This window comes from Coregonus lavaretus, assembly GCF_964263955.1.
Source record: "Coregonus lavaretus genome assembly, chromosome: 3".
NCBI lineage: Eukaryota > Metazoa > Chordata > Actinopteri > Salmoniformes > Salmonidae > Coregonus > Coregonus lavaretus.
This window is the reverse complement of record NC_139990.1, coordinates 27,364,710-27,389,672: the sequence shown is the minus strand read 5'-3', so window position 1 is coordinate 27,389,672 and position 24,963 is coordinate 27,364,710. Positions and strand designations below refer to the sequence as shown.

Here is a 24,963-nt window from a genome sequence, read left to right as displayed (position 1 = left end):
AATGCCTCTGGCCCCTGATAGTTTTGGTGGCTCCTACATGGGGATGTTGCACTCTGGTGGCAGACTGTGACAAGTCATCACGTTGTGCCTTATTACAATAGAGAAGTCAGAGATATCCTGCCACAGAATGTTGCAACCAATTGTAAATGTTCTATCAACTGTAGCAAACATCCTCTTCATTCTGATGTTTGTCATTGGTTAAGCATTGAGCAAGCAGGGTTTGGATTTCCCTTTATTTCCCAATGCATATAAAAGAAAAGACAGCTTCTTGCTTTGATTAAACAACCTTTGCCATTTTGGATATATCGGTGATCTCAATAGCCATGATCTCTTTTACTCAGTCACAGGTAAGGCTTTTTCATTATTTCATCTAAAATACATGTTTATAGTATCTCAGAAGCATTACACAATAAACACAATATTTTTCTATCTCTATGTTTATTTGAAGTGTATTCTTACTGTGGATGGCACCTCAACAACATCACAGATGGGTCTGTGGTTTATTGCTTTCACCACTTTTCTGTTGAAAGGTCAGTTTCTCCCTGATTGTGCATACTATACATCCCTCTTAACTTGAACACACTTTGACTTACTGCCAATTAAAAAGTAATTGGCATTTTACTGATAACATCAATGTGTGCTTGAATGTTTCAACAAGTGTGTGTGAGATTGATCAAACTTTGTGTGTGTGTGTTCGTGTGTGTGTTTGTTTGTGCAAAGAAATGTGTTTTGCTGTTCAGCCTGGCCTCAAAGACTAGACGTAACATAGTAAATGTAAATCTGTGACACTCAAATTACTATGATATGTTACGTTTGGTATGGTTACATAAGACAGAAGGTTATTAATGCCAAAAATGAAAGGAGGGAGGTTGGTCGGGGAGGATGGGTAGACGTATAACGCGAGCGTCTAGCAACTCAAAGGTTGCGTTTTCGAATCACATCATGGACAACTTTAGCATTTTAGCTAATTTGCAACTACTTACTGTACTACTTTTTAGCTACTTTGCATTTACTTAGCATGTTAGCTAAACCTTCCCCTAAAACTAACCCCTAACACCTAACGCTAACCCCACCCTAACCCACATAGCCACCTAGCTAAGTTTGTACAGCAAAGTGGAATTTATAACATATCATACGTTTTGCAAATTTATAATATATTATACTTTTTTATTTTTTTTATTTTTTTTATTTAACCTTTATTTAACCAGGTAAGCCAGTTGAGAACAAGTTCTCATTTACAACTGCGACCTGGCCAAGATAAAGCAAAGCAGTGCGATAAAAACAACAACACAGAGTTACACATGGGGTAAAACAAAACATAAAGTCAAAAATACAACAAAAATATATATACAGTGTGTGGAAATGTAGCAAGTTATGGAGGTAAGGCAATAAAAAGGCTATGGTGCAAAATAATTACAATTAGTATTAACACTGGAATGATAGATGTGCAAGAGATTATGTGCAAATAGAGATACTGGGGTGCAAATTAGCAAAATAAATAACAATATAGGGATGAGGTAGTTGGGTGGGCTAATTTCAGATGGGCCGAATTGCAATTCGTAACATATCATACGAATTGTAATTCTTAACATATCATACGAAATGAAGGCAGACAGATTTTATGTTTACTATGTTACGTCTATCCCTGAGTCCAGGTTTTGCTGTTCAGTGTTTCTTGATGGTGCTGTGTTCTCCAGGTGCTCTCTGCCAACAGTGGAGTCTGTGGACGCCCCAAAGCATTGTGGCTGTTGGTGGAGCCTGCCTACTGGTCCCATGTAGGTTCAAGAACCCTGCGAAGTTTGATGCTGACTTGAAAAACTGCACAGTCACTGGGATTTGGAAGAAAAATCACGAATTGGGAAATATTGTTTTCCACTCAGCCCAAACGGATGCCCAAAACATCATCAAGGGAGTGATGGTGGGAAATCTGTTGGACAAGAACTGCACCACTATTTTCAACAGTTTCCCTGCAGGATATGATGACACATATATCTTCAGGCTGGAATGTCCTGGAACAAATCGCCTCAAATATAACTTTATACCAGGTGTAAATATCAATCATACAGGTACAGAGTTTTACCTTACCTAAGAGATACAGTGGGGAGAACAAGTATTTGATACACTGACGATTTTGCAGGTTTTCCTACTTACAAAGCATGTAAAGGTCTGTAAGTTTTATCATAGGTACACTTCAACTGTGAGAGACGGAATCTAAAACAAAAATCCAGAAAATCACATTGTATGATTTTTAAGTAATTAATTTGCTTTTTATTGCATGACATAAGTATTTGATCACCTACCAACCAGTAAGAATTCCGGCTCTCACAGACCTGTTAGTTTTTCTTTAAGAAGCCCTCCTGTTCTCCACTCATTACCTGTATAAACTGCACCTGTTTGAACTCGTTACCTGTATAAAAGACACCTGTCCACACACTCAATCAAACAGACTCCAACCTCTCCACAATGGCCAAGACCAGAGAGCTGTGTAAGGACATCAGGGATAAAATTGTAGACCTGCACAAGGCTGGGATGGGCTACCGGACAATAGGCAAGCAGCTTGGTGAGAAGGCAACAACTGTTGGCGCAATTATTAGAAAATGGAAGAAGTTCAAGATGACGGTCAATCACCCTCGGTCTGGGGCTCCATGCAAGATCTCACCTCGTGTGGCATCAATGATCATGAGGAAGGTGAGGGATTGACCGTCATCATTGAAAGTCCGTATTGCCCAGCGACAGCCCCGAAACCTGAAGGATCTGGAGAAGGTCTGTATGGAGAAGTGGGCCAAAATCCCTGCTGCAGTGTGTGCAAACCTGGTCAAGACCTACAGGAAACGTATGATCTCTATAATTGCAAACAAAGGTTTCTGTACCAAATATTAAGTTCTGCTTTTCTGATGCATCAAATACTTATGTCATGCAATAAAATGCAAAATAATTACTTAAAAATCATACAATGTGATTTTCTGGATTTTTGTTTTAGATTCCGTATCTCACAGTTGAAGTGTACCTATGATAAAAATTACAGACCTCTACATGCTTTGTAAGTAGGAAAACCTGCAAAATCGGCAGTGTATCAAATACTTGTTCTCCCCACTGTATATATAGCCTCCCCACTGTATATATAGCCTCCCCACTGTATATATAGCCTCCCCACTGTATATATAGCCTCCCCACTGTATATATAGCCTCCCCACTGTATATATAGCCTCCCTACTGTATATATAGCCTCCCCACTGTATATGATTACCCATTGGATTATACCCTTAGGGCTAAACATTCTAACAAAATGACTAGATTGAACTCTTATGAATACTAATAGCAAACTTAGGGCTCGATTCAATCAGATCGAGCGTTAACGCGTGTTGGCCGACAGACGCATAGTGGATGTTTTGGTGGTGTTGGAGGTGTAACTGCAGTATGAGCTGACAAATTGGTGAGTGGCTGCTCTTGTGTGTCACAAACCACTTCCTTCCTTATTATCCCTACCACGTTAGAAGTTCAAAACAGCGATTGAAAGTGTAGGCTCTATCGATGATAGAGATGTTGACTCTCAAGTAAAACCATTCAATCAAATAGGCTATAGCCTACAAAAGCCACCTTGCTACGTTCTCCTTATTTGTGCAGTCGAAGGTCATCAATGAGGCATCATTTTCAGAACTGCCTACCTCTAACGCGGCTGCATGGGATTTGTCGAATTATAAAATCGGGTGGTCCAATTCAGTGTCCGCGATAAGGTAATGCAAGGAGCCGCTTGTGGATTTGAACCATTCCACCTCAGGCATCACCAAAACAACCGTTTGCGGTGTCGGCTAAAGCGGATCTGATTGAATCGAGCCCCTAGAATCAAATACTCAACATGAAAAGTGATGTTGTTAGCAAAGTTAGTTTCAATCTGGTTGCCCCATACGGCATGCCATTGGGCCACTTTATGTCATGTTATTGATTCAATATCGCCCTCTCTCCCACATATTTTCATCCACCCAGACACCCCACCCAAACCCCAACTGATCTCTATGGGCAACATCACAGAGGGGGAGCGGGTTAGACTGAGCTGCTCTGCCCCCGCCCCCTGCCCTACATTGCCGCCCTCCCTGACCTGGACCTCTGGGCTGGGTGGAAGTGTTGAGAGCCAGCTACAGGAGGGTATAGATGGGCTCATGACCATGACCTCCACCCTAACTTTTACCGCCTCCCTCCCCCATCACGCGCTGATGGTCAAATGTTCTGCCCGCTACACACTGCAGTCAGGGGGCACCACCAAGACGACTGAGGGGAACCTGACCCTCAATGTTCTGTGTGAGAGACCACAACAACCATAATCACATGACCATACCGCAACCATATGACCACAACCATAAACCGTAGTGTAATCTCTTTATTCTGTGTGCAAACATGATTAGTTCATTGGTCATTTAACTGTTTAGTGCTAAACAGTATAAAGGGTATAAAAAACTAACCGGTTAGACATGAATTAGCAGGAAATAGGCAGTGATTTAGCTAATCATACCTATGCAATGATTCTTCCCTTCCTCATACACTGTATGTGTATCTTCTCAATAGTGCTTTCTAGATCATGTTCTCAATACTATGGCAACCTTCCAGCTCACTAGTGAGACTTAAAAATGACACTAATTATTTGTATTTTTTTCTGTTTTCTCTCATTCACTTCAATACATTCTATTTCTATCATTTGCACGCTCGTTGACGCTCACATGACGAACGTTCCCTGTGGGAATTGGTCTTTAATCTTCCAGATAAAAATGAGCTTGCATACCTCAGTGTGGATTTTGTCTTCCAGATGCCCCTAAAAACACTGTAGCCCTGTCCAGCCCAACTGGGTCTGTGCCTGAGGGTAGGGCAGTGACCCTGACCTGCCAGAGTGATGCCAACCCACCGGTGGAGCTTTACTCCTGGTACAAAGACATCAGTGGGCAGGTGACCTGGAAGGCCAATGGGCAGACACTGGTCCTCCTGGTCAGCAAGGCAGACAGCGGGCTGTACCTCTGTGAGGCCCACAACCAGAAGGGATCACAGAGGTCAAAGGCCATGCCTCTGGAGTTAGAAAGTAACCCATTTTGTTCACTTTATGACAAGTGCACTATATACGAAATAGGGTGCCATTTAATTTGTTGAAAGTGCTGTTGTTGAAAAGTAAATATTATATGTATATTCTAAATGGTTAACACTCAAGCCAAATGGACAACAAATTAATAGTCAACTTTAAAAACCATGTTCTATTCCCATTGTTTTCAGGTGGACAATTTTCCAAGATGGCCCCCTACATCATCTGTGGAGTGATGGTGTTGCTCTATGTTCTGACCGTCACCGTGGATGTGTATAAATATAAAAGGTGTCATTGTTTATGTGGTCATGCCCATCGAGTTTAGGAATACATTTATAGAAGGACTGTTCCAATCCTCTTTGTTCTAATCCAAGTTCCCCCTTTTCCTTCCCTATTAAGTCTCTCCAGAAGATTGAAAGTAAGAGGAACATTTTCATTTCATAATATTCTGTTTAACCAACCTCAACCACTGAGCAACTTTAAGACATATGCAGTAGATGATGCAGTTTGATACTCAGAGTTTGATGTGATACAGAGGCAAAGTGTTAAATTCTACATCAAAACTTTAACAATTCTCAGTATGACTATTATACATGTTTACTGTGGTTTTGTATAAAACATGTACCACTAATACTCCTATTTTGTATTAAATGTTATATAGTATTGATACCTCTGTTGGGTAATATAACTCCTCTGTTTACATACAATTATGTATCCTTAATATTTTAGCAGATAGAGCTCTCCCTCTCAGGGAAAGGGGACAACACATACACCAACCTAAGGATCGCCAGCATCAGCTCTGGCTATGACCAACTCCAGGTGATTATGAAGAAAAACCTCAAATATAAACTCAAAACAACAAAATACAATGTTTGAGTTTTTAGGTATTTAAGCTAACTGTTATGTATGAGGATTCATTTGAATAAGGTACAGTTCAAAATCATCAATGAGTTTGTGTGTGTGTCCATGCACAATGTCTTCCTCTGACAGATGACCAGGGCTGCCCCAGGTGAAGCTTGCTCTTATGAAAACCCGAATGGAATTGGCAGAAGAAATGAAAGAGCTGCGCCCTGAAACCACAAGGCAAAACAGCTCCAGATTTGACCTTTGCATTTGACCTTTGTTGTATGGAAAATGTTAATCTTGTATCTTTTGCTTCAGATCATATATTTTTTGATCCCAAAATACCTGATGCCTTCTGAATGTCATCACCTCTGCTAGTGTATTTTGCCTGAATGAGTTCAATATGATCCAGAGGCATCATGCACCTGATTTATTTTAATGGGGCACTGATGGCCAAATTGGATATCTTTGGATGAATGTGTAAGATAAACCATAGCTTCTGTATTTTCAGTGTACAAATGGATAAACTCAAATGGGCATGATGCCTCTGTATTGCCCCTGTGAGCTACATATTTACACCTCAATGTGTAAGACTGTATATCTGGATTAATGCAATGCTTTATGCACTTATAGTTGTATTTCCTAAAATAGTACTAAATTGTACTTGAATGATTTTGGTTTGTGGTTCAGCATCATCAGTCTTCTTCTCTGTAGATGATGTTAAACCATGCAGGGGGTTGTGTGGTAAACAGTCGAATAAATCTCTTAATGCCATTCTACCATGTTTTCTCTCTTGAAATTCATCACATTCCATTGCCTCCATCAATGAACAGGAAATAAAGTAGGGGGGGGGGGGGGGGGGGGGGATGACGGAAGATGCAGGGCGTGATCTGACACCCCCTCCCTGCCCCCCTCTGGGCCCCCTGATTTCCCACCAGGAGGGAAGTGGCGGATCTTTGATGACATCATGGCGCACTCATCTCCTTTGTCTGTTCTGTCTGAGTCTCTTTGCGTTTATGTCCATCCATGAAACAACAACAGGCAGAATGCTAGCAGGGAGATCTGAGAGTACTTGCTAGCTACAGAGAGGGTTGGGTGGGTTGTGTGTGGGGAAATGTTTTGGGATTATTTTACTAAGGGAGGAGAACGATTTAAAACTCAGATAAAAAGGAATCACCACTTAGCAACCGTTTCAAATATATTATCAAACATGTCTGATAAATGTTAGTTTTGAATCATCTCTTTTAGATGAGCCTCATTGCAACTCATATCATATCAGAGTTACGGAGTGGGACAGTTTTTTTTCTCCCAGTGTCTGATTGCATTATGATTGCATCACTATTTCAAACCCAAGATAATTCAATAGAACGGCTTGATAAGAGAACACAACCGGTTTTAAGAACACAACCAGTATAAAGACCCTAACCAGTATAAAGACCCCAACCAGTATAAAGAACCCAACCCGTATAAAGAACCCAACCAGTATAAAGAACCCAACCAGTATAAAGAACCCAACTGGTATAAAGAACCCAACCAGAACCCAACAAATGAACCCAACCAGTATAAAGAACCCAACCAGTATAAAGAATCCAACTGGTATAAAGAACCCAACCAGAACCCAACTAATGAACCCACCCAGTATAAAGAACCCAACCAGTATAAAGAACCCAACCAGTATAAAGAATCCAACTGGTATAAAGAATCCAACCAGAGCCCAACTAATGAACCCAACCAGTATAAAGAACCCAACTGGTATAAAGAACCCAATCGGTATGATGGAAAACAAAGAAAGAAAGTGAATAGCCGTGTTTTGGAAGGGAGGAGGGAGAGAGGAGGCTTGCGGGGGCGTTCTTCTATGAATGGATTTGGTGACTCAGGTGATGTGTCATCGTACAGATTCTATAAAAAAGAACGTTTGGATTTGTGAACTCATTTAGGGGGATGAACGATTGAGGCTGCTGACAGTTTATTTACAACTTTTGGATTTTCGGGTGACAATGAAATGTAAGTATTTATGATACTATACTATTGACTGGGGATGTAATATGTCTGTCTCTCTGTGTGTGTGTGTGTGTGTGTGTGGGGGGGGGGGGGGTAATATAGGCATATCCAACACACTATAATGATACGTTTCCAGAAACTGAACTTAGACTAATACTGTTCCACTGTACGTAGACAAAGCAATGCACTTACAAGCAACAATGTGTGCCGAATTTCTAAGGAAATTCTCAAATACTTGGGGGTGTGTTACATCAGCCCAAGGCTACAGGAAACTTCAGTTTAATGGTACCTGAATCAGCTGAAAATCAGTATGAAAACTGGGTCAGGAATAGCTTTTTGACAGTGCAAAAGTGACATTCATTTTTCCATGAAATGACTGAACAGGAAATAGTTACCTCTAAGGTAACTCTCTTTAACTCTATGGCTAAATTGACGAAATGTAACATATTCATATGTTGTTTCTAACCTAAAGCAAATGTTAAAAGTATCATTGATTTTTGCCTGTGTCAGACTGTGCTCTATTAATCAGGTAATGAAATGACAAATGCATTTTTCAATAAAATGAAAGTACTACACAGGAAATGGTGAAGTTAGAAGTTGTTTCAAACCCTATCCTGTATTGATAATGGTTTATAAGAAGTGTATAGGGGATATACATGCTACTGTATTATTATACTGCCGATGTACTGGTCATCAATATGTAGTTCAGACAGATTCCATCTCACTCCTTCATGTTCACAGGGAACCTAAGAGGTCTACCACAACATACTCAGCATTCTTCATCAATGACTTGGCTTCAACTGCAATATCTCGTTTAGTTCTGGTTGGTGATTTATATGAAGGTTTGGTTGCAGTGTTTCTGATGCAGTCTGCTGGCTACGAAAACAGTTGACATCAATACTTATGATTTGATAGCATCAAATTAATCACTAGCCTACTGTCCAGACTCAGAGTCATAGTGCTTGCTAGCAATAACCACAGTCTATAAAATATTATTTGAAGTTGTCGGCTTGATGAGTCAATTATGAAACAGTTGGACTCCATGGTGATTGGATGACCCCTTTATCAAATGGAATCTCTTCTTCAAATGGAACCTATCATGTCTTTGTTTTTCCCGCTCATGGGAGCATATGGCATCTCATGGTAAAGGCATGTTGTGCCAAAGTGAAGGGGGGAGTGGCCAGGTAAAAATAAATGTTTGGTTCCATGATGGTTTCTTGCACTCTGGGAAGACAAAAACCTGTTATGTGCTAACCAATCAGCGTCTCCACTCACTCTAATGTAGGCCTACCATGTGGTCTGGTACCAGGCTATTGAATCACCACTTAGTAATTGTTGAATAATGTTGCATAGCATTGTAAACAGTGACAATTTAACCTATTGTTCAAAACAAACCTATTTTGAAACGTAGATGAATGCTGTGATCTTGAATGTAATCCTGATCCAATGCCTTACACAATGTACCTCTCTAAAATGATAATTTATTTATTATCTCTGCAGCGTGGCTTAACTCAACACAGTCTCTCCTCCTGTTGCTGCTATTGGCGCAGCTGCTTGTCCTTTCGTGGTCACGCCCCACCCACAAGTGCCCCCTCTTTGCCCAACTGACAATGATGGTCCAGCAAATGAGAAGCCTGCAGATGCTGACAAGGAATCTACAGGTGAGTGAGTTTACCATAGTTTGGTAGGCACAGCACGGTCAATGCTAGTCAACATACTCTCATTATGTGACCCTCCAATATAACTCTTATCTATGTCCTCTTCCTTTAGAGTGAAAGTGAATTCAGCGGTATAGCGCTTCTAGAGTACAACCTAGACTCTCTTCCAGAGATGGAACACACAGCAAATCACCTCAGTTCACTAAAGGTATCTGTCTTCTCAAGTCCAGCCCCTATTGCATGCTTTTATCTGTCTCTTTCTAAACAACTACAGTGCCTTCAGAAAGTATTCACACCCCTTGACTTTTTCCAAATTTTGTTGTGTTACAAGATCTACACAAAATCCTATGTAATGTCAAAGTGAAAAATAATAATAATAATAATTAATGGAAAATAAAACACCTTTGGCAGCAATTACAGCTGTGAGTCTTTCTGGGTAAGTCTCAAAGAGCTTTGCAAAGCTGTATTGTACAATATTTGCCCATTATTCTTTTAATATTTTTTCAAACTCTGTCAAGTTGGTTGTTGATCATTGCTAGACAGCCATTTTCAAGTCTTGCCATAGCTTTTCAAGACGATTTAAGTCAAAACTGTATCTAGGCCACTCAGGAACATGCAATGTCGTCTTGGTAAGCAACTCCAATGTATATTTGGCCTTGTGTTTTAGGTTATTGTCCTGCTGAAAGGTGGATTTGTCTCCGAGTGTCTTGTGGAAAGCAGACTGAACTAGGTTTTCCTCTAGGACTTTGCCTGTGCTTAGCTCCATTCCTTTTCTTTTTATCCTAAAAAACTCCCTAGTCCTTGCCGATTACAAGCATACCCATAACATGATGCAGCCACCACCATGCTTGAAAATATGAAGAGTGGTACTCAGTGATGTGTTGTGTTGGATTTGCCCCAAACATAAGGCTTTGTATTCAGTACAAAAAGTTTGTTTCTTTGCCATATTTTTTACAGTATTACTTTAGTTCCTTATTGCAAACAGGATACATGTTTTGAAATATATTTTATTTTGTACAGGCTTCCTTCTTTTCATTCTGTCATTTAGGTTAGTATTGTGGAGTAACTAAAATGTTGTTGATCCATCCTCAGTTTTCTCCTATCACAGCCATTTAACTCTGGAACTGGTTTAAAGTCACCATTGGCCTCATGGTGAAATCCCTGAGCGGTTTCCTTCCTCTCCGTCAACTGAGTTAGGAAGGACGCATATACGGTGGGGAAAAAAAGTATTTAGTCAGCCACCAATTGTGCAAGTTCTCCCACTTAAAAAGATGAGAGAGGCCTGTAATTTTCATCATAGGTACACGTCAACTATGACAGACAAAATGAGAAAAACAAATCCAGAAAATCACATTGTAGGATTTTTAATGAATTTATTTGCAAATTATGGTGGAAAATAAGTATTTGTGTCAATAACAAAAGTTTCTCAATACTTTGTTATATACCCTTTGTTGGCAATGACACAGGTCAAACGTTTTCTGTAAGTCTTCACAAGGTTTTCACACACTGTTGCTGGTATTTTGGCCCATTCCTCCATGCAGATCTCCTCTAGAGCAGTGATGTTTTGGGGCTGTCGCTGGGCAACACGGACTTTCAACTCCCTCCAAAGATTTTCTATGGGGTTGAGATCTGGAGACTGGCTAGGCCACTCCAGGACCTTGAAATGATTCTTACGAAGCCACTCCTTCATTGCCCGGGCGGTGTGTTTGGGATCATTGTCATGCTGAAAGACCCAGCCACGTTTCATCTTCAATGCCCTTGCTGATGGAAGGAGGTTTTCACTCAAAATCTCACGATACATGGCCCCATTAATTCTTTCCTTTACACGGATCAGTCGTCCTGGTCCCTTTGCAGAAAAACAGCCCCAAAGCATGATGTTTCCACCCCCATGCTTCACAGTAGGTATGGTGTTCTTTGGATGCAACTCAGCATTCTTTGTCCTCCAAACACGACGAGTTGAGTTTTTACCAAAAAGTTCTATTTTGGTTTCATCTGACCATATGACATTCTCCCAATCCTCTTCTGGGATCATCCAAATGCACTCTAGCAAACTTCAGACAGGCCTGGACATGTACTGGCTTAAGCAGGGGGACACGTCTGGCACTACAGGATTTGAGTCCCTGGCGGCGTAGTGTGTTACTGATGGTAGGCTTTGTTACTTCGGTCCCAGCTCTCTGCAGGTCATTCACTAGGTCCCCCCGTGTGGTTCTGGGATTTTTGCTCACCGTTCTTGTGATCATTTTGTGATTTTCTGGATTTTTTTTCTTCAATTTGTCTGTCATAGTTGACGTGTACCTATGATGTAAATTACAGGCCTCTCTCATCTTTTTAAGTGGGAGAACTTGCACAATTGGTGGCTGACTAAATACTTTTTCCCCCCACTGTATCTTTGTAGGGACTGGGTGTATTGATACACCATTCAAAGTGTAATTAAAAACAATGTCTGCTTTTATTTTATTTTATTACCCATCTACAAATATGTGCACTTTTTGCGAGGCATTGGAAAACTGCTCAACTGAGGGACCTTCCAGATAATTATATGTGTGGTGTACAGAGATGGGGTAGTCAGAAAAAAAATCTGTCCATGCAACTTATTATCTGACTTGCTAAGCATATTTTTACTCCTGAAGTTATTTAGGCTTGTCAAAACAGGGGTTGAATACTTATTGACTCAAGACATTTCAGCTTTTCATTTTTGAATAAAAATGTCTAAAAACATAATTCCACTTTGACATTATAGGGTATTGTGTGTAGATCAGCGACACAAAATCTAAATGTAATACATTTTAAATTCAGGCTGTAACACAACAAAATGTGGAAAAAGTTAAGGGGTGTGAATACTTTCAGAAGGCACAGTACATACAGTGCCTATAGAAAGTCTACACCCCCTTGAACTTTTTTCACATTTTGTTGCGTTACAAAGTAGGATTGAAATAGATTTAATTGCAATTATTTGTCATTGATCTACACAAAATACTCCATAATGCCAAAGTGAAAAGACAATTCTACAAGTTAAATAACAAAAATATAGTCGTTGCATAAGTATTCACCCCCTTTGTTAAGGCAAGCCTAAATTAGTTTAGAAGTAAAAATTGCCTTAACAAATCACACAATAAGTTATATGGACTTGTGAAATAATAGGGGTTGACATAATCTGTCAAATATTGCATTTTAAGCACAAATTCAACTACAAAGACCAGGGGAAAAGCCTCATAAAGAAGGGCAGTGATTGGTAGATGGGTAACAATAACAAATCAGACTTTAATAAATCTTTAAGCATGGTCAAGTTAATAATTATGCTGTGGATGATGGATTAAACCACCCAGACCCATCAAAGATGCAGTCGTCCTTCTGAACTGAGCTGGAGGACAGGAAGGAAACTGCTTAGGGATGTTACCATGAGGCCATTGGTGATTTTAAAACAGCTCTAGAGTCAATGGCTGTGATGGGAGAAAACTGAGGTCTAAATGCAAAGCCTTATGTTTGGAGCAAATACAACACATCACTGAGTAACTGCCTCCTTATTTTCAAGCATACTGTTGGCTGCATTATGGTACGGGTATGATTGACATCGACAAATACAGGGGAGTTTTTCAGGATGAAAAGGAACGGGATGGAGCTAGGCACAGGCAAAATCCTAGAGGAAAACCTGTTTCAGTCTGCTTTACACCAGACACTGGGAGAGGATTTCACCTTTCAGCAGGACAATAACCTACAACACAAGGCCAAATCTATACTGGAGTTGCTTACCAAGAAGACAGAGAATGTTCCAGGTTACAGTTTTGACTTAAATCTGCTTGAAAATCTATGGCAAGACTTGGAAATTGCTGTCTAGTCATGATCCCCAACACCTTAACAGAGCTTGAAGAATTTTGAAAAGAATAATGGGAAAATATTGCACAATACATGTGTGCAAAGCTCTTATGAGACTTACCCAAGAAGCTGTAATCGATGCCAATGGTGTTTCTAACATATATTGACTCAGGGAGCTGAATACTTATGCAACAACTATATTTTAGTTATTTCATTTTTATTCATAAAAAAAAAAAAAAAAGACAAGAGTATTTTTTGTAGATTGTTGACAAAAACTGACAATTAAATCAATTTTTATCCCACTTTGTAACACAATAAAATGTGAAAAAATCCAAGGGGTCTGAATACTTTTGCAAGGCACTGTATACAGTGCTACATTGTGTGAAAGTGACAAAGCGATATGAATGTAGTGACTTAAAGCAGCAAAAATGTATACCATAATTCATCACTGCTCAGTTTATTTAATATATTGTGAGGAATGCTTCAGGGACGCTTTATCACTTTTCAGAAGCTTTTTGATGTTGCACTAAATAATGTGTTTATAACACAGTGTCAAGTCCCCAGTCTTTAGAATTCACACCTTGTCGCCCTCTCTCCCCTCTCCCAGCTAAACGACTCCCTTTCACAACTTTACACGGATCTCCGCTCCTTTAAGCTGCACCTTGATTGGCTGATTGATGTCCGAGTCAGTATGAGCCTGCCAGTCTCTCCCAAGACAGTAGAGGTCACCAGAGGCCTGCAGCATATCTCAAGCCTCTGCTCTACTGCACTACAGCAGGTAGGTAGCTCAATATACTCTGGGTACAGTAGTGGTGCATGTGCAAAATCAATGGGGAAGCCAGGCCAGAAAAAAAAGCCATATTACAACCTATGTGTTGTCATAATTATGTTGTTTGCTCTTTAACCTGTTAGTTCATATGCCTTGCCACCGTGAGAGTTAGACTGGGTACAGATCTAGGATCCACTTACGCTGTCAAATTCCAAACCTTATCCATAAGTGAGAGAAAATTTAACTGAGAGAAAATGTAACTGACCTTAGAAGAGTATAGGGGCAATGTAATTCTACTCCCCTTAGATCAATCCACTCAGATCAATAAGACACAAAGCTGAAGTGGCACAAAAAGAGCTGACTAATGTCAGTGGTAGAAACCTCAATTTACCCTCAAGGTGTGGAAAAAAACGTCCATATAATATAACAAATATGGAAAAGCCGTTTAGATTTTGATAATTGACTTTGGTATGTTTAGATGTAATATTTGACAGTAACATAAGATTCTTAGTTCGCACCATTCTAACTTCTCCCCCCCCCTTTTTCCCTCCATTATAGATTGCGTGCCCACTACCCCAGATTTCCATTCCTTCTTTCCCAACGCAACTCAGAACCTGGGACGTGGTCCTCCTCTCCTACGAGATTCCTGAACGGTTAGGATTTTACTGTCAATGGTCTACCAGAGTGCTGGTCCTCCTTAGGTCAAAAGTTCAGGGCCTTTGACATCAAGGTTTCCGCCATCTAGGTTCCTACTCTTTACGACAACAAATGCCTTCCTCCAAAGCACTGAACCAAGTTCTATTTTAGCGCCTGGCTACGCAGACGCTCGTTGACGCACGCAAACAGTTTGGATTAAATTATTGAATAACATGTGTAAATTTATTTTGCAACGCTTACGAACATGCTGACCGCACCGCTAGCGTTACGGGCGTTTACATTTTAGTCATTTAGCAGACGCTCTTATCCAGAGCGACTTACAGTTAGTGAGTGCATACATTTTTCATACTGGCCCCCCGTGGGAAACGAACCCACAACCCTGGCATTGCAAGCGCTATGCTCTACCAACTGAGCTACAGGGGACATCTCCTCATTGGTTTTTAGGAGCATATACCCACGTGGGTGATTGAAAGCTGAACTGAGGTCCACACTCCAGTCCAGTTGGTGGTGGTAATGCACCTTAAAGTTGATTGCCAAACGCCATATAAAGTCCAAAGACGAAGAAGAAGACTGAAGGAGGAGAGATTACTGGAAACTAACTAAGTTTACCCTTTTATCTGTGGATTAATTGAGTAGAGGACCTTGTGCATTTCAGGTAAAATAACAACCCAATGTTTATATCCCAGGACAAATTAGGTAGCAACAGCAAGCTAGCTAGCTAAATGGCCATGAATGTTTCATGCGTTTCGACCTGTCCCCAAATTAATATAGATGGTTCAGAGTTCATTTTAATATTTCAACCTGCGCGTCCTGATCGCATCTGGTGTGCATGGACAAAATCAACATGCGTGCGTGCCCAGTCTAGTCAGCATGTTAGATCATTTACATGTTGAAATACAAATTCCTCTTCTTTAATATACAGTAATTTATAATATCCCTATTACAGTGCTGTTACTGAAGAATGTGCTTGAGTTAGGGTTAAACCTGATCCTAACCCTAAATATGAATGAGCCTACGAACCTGTTTTGTATTGTATTTACTGAATGTATAGTTATTTATTATTTATGAGCCTATTATATTTGTGATGCTGGCATCAAATATTTTTATACAAAGACATTATAATATCCATGGGATTTACCCATCTAAAATTAAAGACAGTGATATATTACCATGTTGTCCTGCATTTCTTTCATTCTTTACATGTAAACTGACATACTGTTTGGGTAACTTAATTTAATGGTACATATTGACTTCATAACACATTCATAATGCTTTCATAGCAGTACTACCGACCCGTAGCACTCACTTCCGTCATCATGAAGTGCTTTGAGAGGCTAGTCAAAGACCACATAACCTCCTCCCTCCCTGACACACTTGTCCCTCTCCAATTCGCCTACCACCCGACAGATCCATGGACGACGCAATCACCATTGCACTGCACACTGCCCTCACCCACCTGGACAAAAGGAATGCATATGTGAGGAAAGGGGTCAGTTGTACAATTGAATTCATTCAACTGAAATGTGTCTTCCGCATTTAACCCAACCCGTCTGAACCAGAAAGGTGTGGGGGCCTGCCTTAATCAACATCCACGTCATCGGCGCCAGGGGAACAGTGGGTTAACTGCCTTGCTCAAGGGCAGAATGACAGATTTTTACCTTGTCAGCTCGGGGATTCGATCCAGCAACCTTTTGGTTACTGGCCCAACGCTGCTACCCGTCCTGTACGTCCTGACGGGCTGCCCACAGGTGGTGAACATTACGCACCCTTGTGGGGCCCCCATGTTGAGGACATGTATCCTTAACATGGGGGCCCCACAAGGGTGCGTCCTCAGTCCCCTCCTGTACTCCCTGTATACCCACGACTGCGTGGCCTCACATATGTCCAACACCATCATCAAGTTCGCTGATGACACGACAGGCCTGATTACCAACAACAACGAGACGGCCTGCAGGTAGGCACTCTGACGGCATGGTGCCAGGTAAACAACCTCATAACATTTTGCCTGTCCCCGATGGCACTCCCAGTGTTCTACAGGAGCACCATCGAGAGCATACTGTCAGGCTGCATCACAGCCTGGTATGGCAACTCCGCCGCTGACCGCAAGGCTCTACAGAGGGTGGTAAGCTCAGCCGAACGCACCATTGCGTGCACACTGCCTGCCCTCCCCCCACCCCCCCGCAGACCAGCTACCTGCTCCCCCCGCAGTTCAACATTATTTAGTGCTTATGAACTGCTTATGAACGCATTACGTATAGGTTATGATTGTGTTATGATTGTGTTATGAAGTCTTTATGTAGGTACACTTTAAAGGAAGTGTCACCCAGAACATGCTACACATGAACACGTAATAATAATAATAATATGCCATTTAGCAGACGCTTTTATCCAAAGCGACTTACAGTCATGTGTGCATACATTTTTACGTATGGGTGGTCCCGGGGATCGAACCCACTACTCTGGCGTTACAAGCGCCATGCTCTACCAATTGAGCTACAGAGGACCACATTGAGCTACAGAGGATCACGTAACACAGATGACATAACGCTAACACAGCTAAAGTGACAGTACAGTTGTAAGTTGCGTGGTAATGCTAGTCGCAGAGAAATGGATCTGCCCCAAGGGGGGCTGGAGGAGTTAGAAAAGATGTTGGGCAGGATAGCTGGTCGGATGGGTGGCGGTGGGGGAGATAGTTGGCAAGCTGGAGGAAATAGAGTTGGCAGGCACTCAAGGTACGAGAGGATCGCACTATAAAGCTGTTTTGGTGCGCTACCCCCTTCAGCTGTTCTGTTTGTCAAACGAGGGGAGAGAGGGAGTTGGAGAGAGAGAGAAAGAAAGAAAGAGGCACAAAACAGGTGGAAAAGTTGAGGAAAAGAGGCAGTCATTTGAAAGCCTGTGATGGAGTGTGTGCCGCTTGTTAAGCACAGGTCACAAGTGGTTATCCAAGCACAGGTTTGTCAGAGCGGCATGCCCTCTCTCGCTCCTCTTTAAAGGTGGAATGCAGCAAGCGTTGAGGGAGAAAGAGAGAGAGAGAGAAAGAGAGAGAGAGAATGTGTGTCCACTGTCTATGTGTTTGTGAGTGAGAGAGAGGTGCCGTTGGAAAAAGGGAGAGAGTCTAGACAAGTGTTTGGATAAACACAGGCGTAAATTTGTTGATTGACAGATCAAACTCAAAATATTGACTGGCCTTGGGCTCCACAACAGGGAGGGAAAGGCACCAGTGGGAGGGGCTGGCCTTCGACTGATGGGACAGACAGCTCACCAGAGAATCCAGTGGGAGGGAGAGAACCTGGGAGGAGTGCAGGAGGAGAGGAAAAGCGGAGCGAGATAATGTAGGGATTAAAGTAGGGGAGGAGATATCAAAACGCACCAACAGGAGAGATAGAGGGGCCTTTGCTGAGAAAGACAGACACGGACAACTACTCTACAAGATCTCTAGAGCAAGAACTCTTTTACCTTATGGTTGGAAGAGCTAATGTGCAGCCTATGTGTTGTGGAAGTGTTATTGAAAGGTGCACTACTTGGTAGATGTGGGCAGGGATACAGATTCACTGCAACTTGTCTGTGAGGAACATCACAATATCACTGTGAAAGAGACTGAAGTCAACCACAGAGCCAAAATGACAGTAAGTAAGCCATCCACTCACCCCATTTTCCTCTGCAACCAAGAAAGAATTTTGAGCAATGTGTTTCATTCAGCCAAGATTCATCAAGATTTAGGAAGACATTTGGAGTAGTTTTCTAAGATGCTGACTTCTTCTGAAATTGATTTAATTTTTCTAAACATATTATTTAAAAATAACATTTTATTGCACTGGGAAAATGTATAAAATTATTGTGTGTGTGTGGTGGGGGGGGGGGGGGGGGGGGCAACAGCAGTGCCTTAAACCGATGTGAGATGTCCCCATTATGTGACAAAATGTGATCAAACCTGTTCCTGATATTAGACAGCAGGTTATTAGATAAGGAAAATTGATTATGTAGTGTACACTATTTGGTAACACTTTATAATAACTTTCATGCATAAGCCATTTGAAATGCTTATACATGTTTTTAAATGCTTAATAAATGCTTAGAAATGTTATAAAAGCTTATGAATTGGAATCCTTGTAACACTTATAAACGCTAATAAATATTTTTTAAATAATAAAATACCTATTCATTAACAGTTTACTAATGCTTGTTCATGATAGTTATTATAAAATGCTTACCTGCTATATTTATTCATATTCATCACTCCATATATTGTTTATGCTTACACTATTGATATGAAATGTTCCACAGCATTGTATATTATAATCCATTGACATATTGAGTAGTAGTGGGGTACAGGGCAGGACAACTTTCATCTCAAACCACACGCCTCCGTTTCCCTTAACACGAAGTTACATAACCAAGGTGTTAAGCCCATGTCCCTACAGGCTGTTCAGGTTATGCCACGCTGGCAGGGGGCTGGGCTGGGCTTACCCCTGTGGAGCTAGCTATGCCACTCAGATATTTATATATCCATGGCTCTCTATGTACTAATGGGGTGTCTTGGGGCCGATCCGGTTGGCTAATACAGAAAAATCCCACAATCGCCTGTCTGGTGCCAATCAATGAAAAAGTAAACAGTCGATCGGATAAATCAAAGGCTTTGTTGAAAAGGGGGGTGTCCAAAAACTGTCCATTAAGAGCCTTTGAGCTGTTCATAGGGCTATAAAGGGATGTGTTTATACCTGGTTTAGTGCTGCCAAAATCGTCATGACGACAAGCATCATAACAGATATCTGTTATGTTCCCATCTCCGCAGGCTGCCACAAGGTTATTGGACGAGATGTGCCATCTCACCGTCCAATCGCTTATATCACTGGAGACCTCGGACCACTTCCAGGTGGTCAAGATGTTAGGGGAGGGGTCGTACGGGAAGGTCATGTTGGCTGTACATAGGAAAAGAGGTAAACTATGTGTCTGTTTTAACCTTAAACCCAGTTTGTCTGGCCTCATATCTCCAGAATTTCTTTCTTTATTTTGTTCTGATCACCTTTCTCTTTTTCCTTCCTCAAGGTACTCCAATGGCCCTGAAGTTCTTTCCTCGTGATTCCACAAATCTATTTTCCTTTTTACGAGAGTATAACCTCTCCCTCTCCTTCTGCACCCACCCGTCCCTGACCAAGGCACTGGGCATTGCCTTCTCCACCCCCTCACATTACGTTTTCGCCCAGCAAGCTAGCCTCTTTGGTGATCTATACGAAGTCATTGTCCCTGAGGTATAGTATATGTGGGAAAAACCTCCCCTCCCATGAGACATTTGTCATTATTTTCTTATGAATCTTTGCTAACTAAGGTCTAGATTCAATCAGATCAAGAGTTAACTGGCAATAGCAGACACCCACATAGTGCATGTTTTGGCGGTGTTGGAGGTGTAACTGCGTTGGAGACTTCAAATCGGTGAGCAGCTGCTCTTGTGATCATTGTCACGAAGCCACACCCTCCCCACTCATGTTAGAAGTTCAGAGCAAGAAAGTGTAGGCTATATAGAAATAATTACACTCAAATTGAAAAATCATGAATTAAATTAATGAGGATTTCTATAATCCTAATCAAGGTGTAGATGACATCTCACATTCCAGTGTTCGAACTTGTAAACAAGGCTGCATGGGATTTCTGTTAATGTGACTCCCTGCAGCCGACGGCAATGCCCGCTTTAGGTATAATGCCGGGAGACACTTGTGGATTTGACAACTCTAACGCAGTTCCACCTCCCGATACCGTCAAAACAACCACTACGCGGATGTCAGCAAAAGCGGATCTGATTGAATAGAGCCGTAAGAGTGGGAAATGTAGTTCAATTGTGCCTCTATGTCTTTTTCCCAGGTGGGTTTGGAGGAGAACTGTGTCCAGAGGGTGGTGTCCCAGCTGAGCAGTGCCCTAACCCACCTCCACTCCCTTGGTTTCGTCCACCGCGACGTCAAGCCCGAGAACATCTTCCTGGTCGACGCTGCCTGCCGTTGGGTCAAACTGGGTGACTTCGGCATGGCCAAGGCCACGGGAACCAAGGTACCCGGTGTGTGGTACAGTTCTGCTTACTGTACACCCGAGGCAGAGATAGCGAAGGATAGTAGCCATAATACTGCTTCAAAACCTGATGGAGGAAATGGGTTGGACAACAAGATCAAGAGGGTGTGGGTGTCGGTGGAGGCCAGTACAGACTGCTGGGCCTTGGGGATCCTCATCTACGCCATGCTGACTGGCAGTCTACCCTGGACGGAGACCGCATCCGACGACCGCTCGTACATCAAGTACAAAGAGTGGTTTGACCAGGAGAAAGATCAAGATGTTCAGGATGATGATCTAGACCTATGGGGGGAAGGAAAAGACGAGGACATCATGATGAGTTTGGATGAAGACAAGCAGAATCTGAACAAGAAAAAATCCCATCCGGTCGCCCCCCAGTTTGCCTATTTCACCCCACTGGCCTGCTCCCTTTTTCAGGCACTTCTCCACCCGCAGCCTGGGCTTCGTGGTAGGCCTGATGATGTACTGGGCTACCTCGGAGGAGACTGGTTGCGGAAGGAGGAGAAGATACGGTTGGAGGAGGAGAGGAAGAAAATGAGAGGGAGAGAGGTAATCAGAAACGAGAAAGAGAGGGAGGGAAGGGGAGAGAGATAATGGAGTGGCGACACACGATCATAAACCTACAAACTCACAGGTGAAAGAGAAAATATTTTTGACATCCAGAAAACAATACATATCCTCTGATGTGTCACATTGGTGCTTAAAAAGACATTGTACAGTATATAATACCACTACAGTTGCACTTTTTGTAAGATAAATAGCCATCAAGTCATTGTTGATACTGGATAGCCTTTGGGGATAGACACAGCTGCATTTGGTTACTATAGGGACTTGTAAGCACTTTATAAATTAGCATGTTGATGTGTTCAATCTAGTAAATTCTAAGTGTGACTTGATGATGGTGTTTCTGTATTCTAATGTTTTTTATAATATGTAAATATCATCTGTACGTCATAATTTATTGTGGTTGGAATTGAGTCTAATAAAATGTTTATTATGAGTTAAAATTCGGATTAAACTCATAAATTCAAAGTTTTCCTAGACCTACCTCTCTAGATTGATATGATATTTACACAGTCTTATGCATTTTGTGTTGATTCTATAGTAAGTTATATAGCTACTCTATTGTATTGCGTTAACCAAGAACATTGACAAGATTTCAGATTTTTTTTTATGATTGGACACGGAGGGTAGAATAACAACTGCGACTGCAAGCACCCCGCTGGGCAAAAACCGGTTGAATCATCGTGGTTTCCATGTAATTTCAACAAAAACATTCTGTGATGACGTTGAATCAACATGGAAAACTGACTGGATTTGTAAAAAGTAATCAACGTAATGGTATTTCATATTTTTTCACCCAACTTTTAACCTAAATCCAATGACATGTGATGATATGTTTAGTTGATTTCACATTGAATTCACGTTAACTCAACCAACTGTAAATCAAAACTAGACGTTGAACTGACGTCTATGCCCAGTGGGCCATGACTATCACTCCATAATGTGAACTGCGTGCACTAGGCAGTGGGCCTTCAACGAGTAGCCATACTCGTCACCATAGAAGGAACTGGTATTAAGATACGACATAAATCTGCTTGTCTGCACAGCAGGGTGCTCCAAAAAAATCCCAGAATAATGCCAGTAGAATCTGTCATAGTCTCCATTACAAATGGACGGCAATATGGAGGCCATTTTATGTATTTGGGCCATTTCACTCCACAAGAGGACACAGTGACTGTGTCATTCATTCACTTATCATGACAAACAAGATCCAGGATAGATTGGAACAGAATGGCTGCTTGTTACGATACATTTGCGTTGTGTTGTGCGAGTAACTGAACACTATTCAATGACCATAATATGATGCCCTGGCATGCATAGGCCTACATACAAACACATTCCCTCACATGCAGATACAAATACACACAGAGCACCAAACACACACAGAGCGATCTTCCCAGGGTGCCACCACAGACCTATTTAAAAATAGACCGGCCACAGTTTATTACCCATCATCATCCCCTATCTATCTACCCCAACCCCGTTTTCTGCCAATTTCAATCAATCAATCAATCAAATGTATTTATAAAGCCCCTTTTACATCAGCAGATGTCACAAAGTGCTATACAGAAACCCAGCCTAAAACCCCAAACAGCAAGCAATGCAGATGTAGAAGCTTGTTGCCCTACAAAGTCCTCAAACAGTTCACACACAGCATTCACTTAACCTGTCACACACACTTTCAGTCAACGTTATCACAAAATTCCTTGAACAGACCACACATGTACGTATAGTGCTGTCAGGTCTCTTTCTCCTACCGTCAATGCACATACATGAACAATAAACACTCCATGTGCACATATCACACTAACTCCCTGTACAATAGGTCTGTAAATCGTTCTTCTTTAGAACTATTGTAATACATCTTTGTTTACTTGACCCTATGTGGGTTAGTTCTGCAAACTATGGTCGGCTAGTCAATTTATTTGCTTGAATACATTTGCTCTCTTACACTCGCAACTTCTTGGAAACGACGAGGTCAGCGCCTAGAATCTAGGACGGGAGGAATATCTACAGTATGTTGAACCATTGCCTGGTGCCCAGCCAAAAAAAACATTATAGGACCGTAAATCAACCAAAACAAGACAACTGGAAAACTTCGCAAGTGGTTGTGTCATTCTCACCTACAGTGAGGGAAAAAAGTATTTGATCCCCTGCTGATTTTGTACGTTTTCCCACTGACAAAGACATGATCAGTCTATAATTTTAATGGTAGGTTTATTTGAACAGTGAGAGACAGAATAACAACAAAAAAATCCAGAAAAACGCATGTCAAAAATGTTATAAATTGGTTTGCATTTTAATGAGGGAAATAAGTATTTGACCCCCTCTCAATCAGAAATATTTCTGGCTCCCAGGTGTCTTTTATACAGGTAACAAGCTGAGATTAGGAGCACACTCTTAAAAGGGAGTGCTCCTAATCTCAGCTTGTTACCTGTATAAAAGACACCTGTCCACAGAAGCAATCAATCAATCAGATTCCAAACTCTCCACCATGGCCAAGACCAAAGAGCTCTCCAAGGATGTCAGGGACAAGATTGTAGACCTACACAAGGCTGGAATGGGCTACAAGACCATCGCCAAGCAGCTTGGTGAGAAGGTGACAACAGTTGATGCGATTATTCGCAAATGGAAGAAACACAAAATAACTGTCAATCTCCCTCGGCCTGGAGCTCCATGCAAGATCTCACCTCGTGGAGTTGCAATGATCATGAGAACGGTGAGGAATCAGCCCAGAACTACACGGGAGGATCTTGTCAATGATCTCAAGGCAGCTGGGACCATAGTCACCAAGAAAACAATTGGTAACACACTACGCCGTGAAGGACTGAAATCCTGCAGCGCCCGCAAGGTCCCCCTGCTCAAGAAAGCACATACACAGGCCCGTCTGAAGTTTGCCAATGAACATCTGAATGATTCAGAGGAGAACTGGGTGAAAGTGTTGTGGTCAGATGAGACCAAAATCGAGCTCTTTGGCATCAACTCAACTCGCCGTGTTTGGAGGAGGAGGAATGCTGCCTATGACCCCAAGAACACCATCCCCACCGTCAAACATGGAGGTGGAAACATTATGCTTTGGGGGTGTTTTTCTGCTAAAGGGACAGGACAACTTCACCGCATCAAAGGGACGATGGACGGGGCCAAGAACCGTCAAATCTTGGGTGAGAACCTCCTTCCCTCAGCCAGGGCATTGAAAATGGGTCGTGAATGGGTATTCCAGAATGACAATGACCCAAATCACACGGCCAAGGCAACAAAGGAGTGGCTCAAGAAGAAGCACATTAAGGTCCTGGAGTGGCCTAGCCAGTCTCCAGACCTTAATCCCATAGAAAATCTGTGGAGGGAGCTGAAGGTTCGAGTTGCCAAACGTCAGCCTCAAAACCTTAATGACTTGGAGAAGATCTGCAAAGAGGAGTGGGACAAAATCCCTCCTGAGATGTGTGCAAACCTGGTGGCCAACTACAAGAAACATCTGACCTCTGTGATTGCCAACAAGGGTTTTGCCACCAAGTTGTAAGTCATGTTTTGCAGAGGGGTCA

General features: G+C 41.8%; 2 protein-coding genes across 3 annotated transcripts; both read left to right on the top strand.

Annotated features, from left to right (window-relative positions):
* Positions 1-236: 236 nt before the first annotated feature.
* Positions 237-6,684, top strand: LOC311109445 (B-cell receptor CD22-like). Of its 2 annotated transcripts, XM_084152343.1 has the most exons (9): positions 237-347; positions 449-530; positions 1,698-2,066; positions 3,985-4,296; positions 4,799-5,065; positions 5,254-5,350; positions 5,462-5,480; positions 5,792-5,881; positions 6,053-6,684. In XM_084152343.1, the coding sequence occupies exons 1-9, from the start codon at positions 324-326 to the stop codon at positions 6,134-6,136; spliced, it is 1,344 nt and encodes a 447-aa protein (XP_084008469.1). In that variant the 5' UTR covers positions 237-323; the 3' UTR covers positions 6,137-6,684. The 2 variants fall into 2 exon arrangements, with proteins under 2 accessions (XP_084008469.1, XP_084008470.1); XM_084152344.1 differs by lacking the exon at positions 4,799-5,065.
* Positions 6,685-9,519: 2,835 nt separating this feature from the next.
* LOC311106988 (serine/threonine-protein kinase SBK1-like) lies at positions 9,520-21,454 on the top strand (the record flags this gene model as incomplete). Its single annotated transcript, XM_084149412.1, has 6 exons — positions 9,520-9,567; positions 9,677-9,772; positions 13,985-14,155; positions 19,596-19,740; positions 19,850-20,052; positions 20,660-21,454. The coding sequence occupies 6 exons, from the start codon at positions 9,520-9,522 to the stop codon at positions 21,452-21,454; spliced, it is 1,458 nt and encodes a 485-aa protein (XP_084005538.1).
* Positions 21,455-24,963: the final 3,509 nt, after the last annotated feature.